The sequence below is a fragment of the Coptis chinensis genome, chromosome 3 (assembly GCF_015680905.1).
Source record: "Coptis chinensis isolate HL-2020 chromosome 3, ASM1568090v1, whole genome shotgun sequence".
Classification (NCBI taxonomy): Eukaryota; Viridiplantae; Streptophyta; class Magnoliopsida; order Ranunculales; family Ranunculaceae; genus Coptis; species Coptis chinensis.
In genome coordinates, this window is record NC_141458.1 from 7,578,845 (window position 1) to 7,580,602 (window position 1,758).

The following is a 1,758-nucleotide window of genomic DNA, read 5'->3' on the forward strand; positions in this document are numbered from 1 at the left end:
TCCAAATTGCTTCTGCGAGATGATTCCTCCTCCAAACTAGATGAACACAAGATCAGGAGGGCTCGAACATTTACCTACGAGGAACTTGAAAGAGCCACTGGTGGGTTCAAAGAAGATACTAAAGTCGGGAAGGGAAGCTTTTCCTGTGTTTTCAAGGGGATCTTAAAGGATGGAACAGTGGTTGCTGTTAAAAGGGCAATCATTTCCACCGATGTAAAGAAGAATTCAACAGAGTTCCACACTGAGCTTGATCTTCTGTCAAGACTTAACCATGCCCATTTGCTCAATTTGCTAGGTTATTGTGAAGAAGGTCAGGAGAGGCTTTTGGTTTATGAGTTTATGGCTCATGGGTCATTGCATCAACACTTACATGGGAAGAGCCAAAGTCTGAAACAACAACTCGACTGGGTTCGAAGAGTTACTATTGCTGTCCAAGCTGCTAGGGGGATCGAATACTTGCATGGATATGCTTGCCCACCAGTGATACACCGAGATATTAAATCCTCGAACATCTTAATTGATGAAGAACACAATGCACGAGTTGCAGATTTTGGTCTCTCTTTGTTGGGCCCAGCTGATAGTAGCTCCCCCTTGGCTGAGTTACCTACTGGGACTTTAGGCTACCTTGATCCCGAGTACTACAGACTTCACTACCTAACAACCAAGTCCGATGTGTACAGTTTTGGTGTCCTACATTTGGAAATCCTAAGTGGGCGTAAGGTCATTGATATGCAATTTGAAGAAGGCAACATAGTTGAATGGGCCGTACCACAGATCAAGGCTGGTGATATAGCCGCAATCCTGGATTCAGCATTGAAACCTCCTGAACATCTTGAAGCACTGACAAGGATTGCCAATGTAGCGTGTCGATGTGTTCGAATGACGGGAAAGGAGAGACCATCTATAAATAAAGTGACGACAGCATTAGAGCAGGCCCTAGCACTTTTGATGGGGAACCCATGTAATGAGCAACCTATATTACCTACTAAAGTGGTTTTAGGAAGCAGCAGACTGCATAAGTCCTCAAGGAGATCGCCCAACAGATCAGGCTCAGAGGCAACAACAACACCAGAAGTCATTGAAGCTGACAATTATCAGAGGTTTGAATTTAGAGCACCTTCATGGATAACATTTCCAAGTGTCGCTTCATCTCAGAGGAGGAAATCTTCTGCATCAGAGGATGTAGGCGTACGTGGATGGAAAGAATTCTGATACAACAAGGACTATGAGTAATGCAGGTGGTGGTGGTGATGGGTTGATGTCAGATCTTATTCTTGCTCTTGGTCTAATCAAGATGGAAACTCAGAAAACAGAAGTGTTGCTATCCAACCAGTTGATTGCTAAGAGTTTCACCTAGAATACCCTCTAAAGAGGTATGGAAAGATAGAGTGGAATGAGAACACAAAGCAAATAATCAAAAATCAAAACAAAAACACTTACGTGGTGTTTCCTCCATTACAATGATGGCTATTGGTCCTGTCAGTCCTCCACAACCACCTACATCTGATGCACTCATATCATGGAAGGACCACCAGTCTTCACTCCCACAATTCAAAACAAGATTACCACTCACCTTCTCTACCTGTGTACTTAGTTATTAGTACTGTCTGGGTTACAATTGTAGATAAATGTAATAAGATTGAAAGCAAGAGAGGAAGAGATCCCTTTCTCCAACTACATCATCTCTGGATAGTAGGCAGGCTTTATTCGCCGGATCATGCACCCAAGCAGGCCAAACCAGCCCAGCTCAGGTAGTCA

At 43.6% G+C, this 1,758-nt stretch overlaps 1 protein-coding gene across 1 annotated transcript; it reads left to right on the plus strand.

Moving 5' to 3' along the window:
• Window positions 1-1,359, plus strand: LOC147507657 (serine/threonine-protein kinase-like protein CR4; the record flags this gene model as incomplete). Its single annotated transcript, XM_086599066.1, is given in 2 exon segments — window positions 1-1,179; window positions 1,181-1,359. Coding segments are annotated over 2 exon segments (1,356 nt in total), but the record flags the coding sequence as incomplete, so codon positions are not given.
• Between the last annotated feature and the right edge of the window lie 399 nt (window positions 1,360-1,758).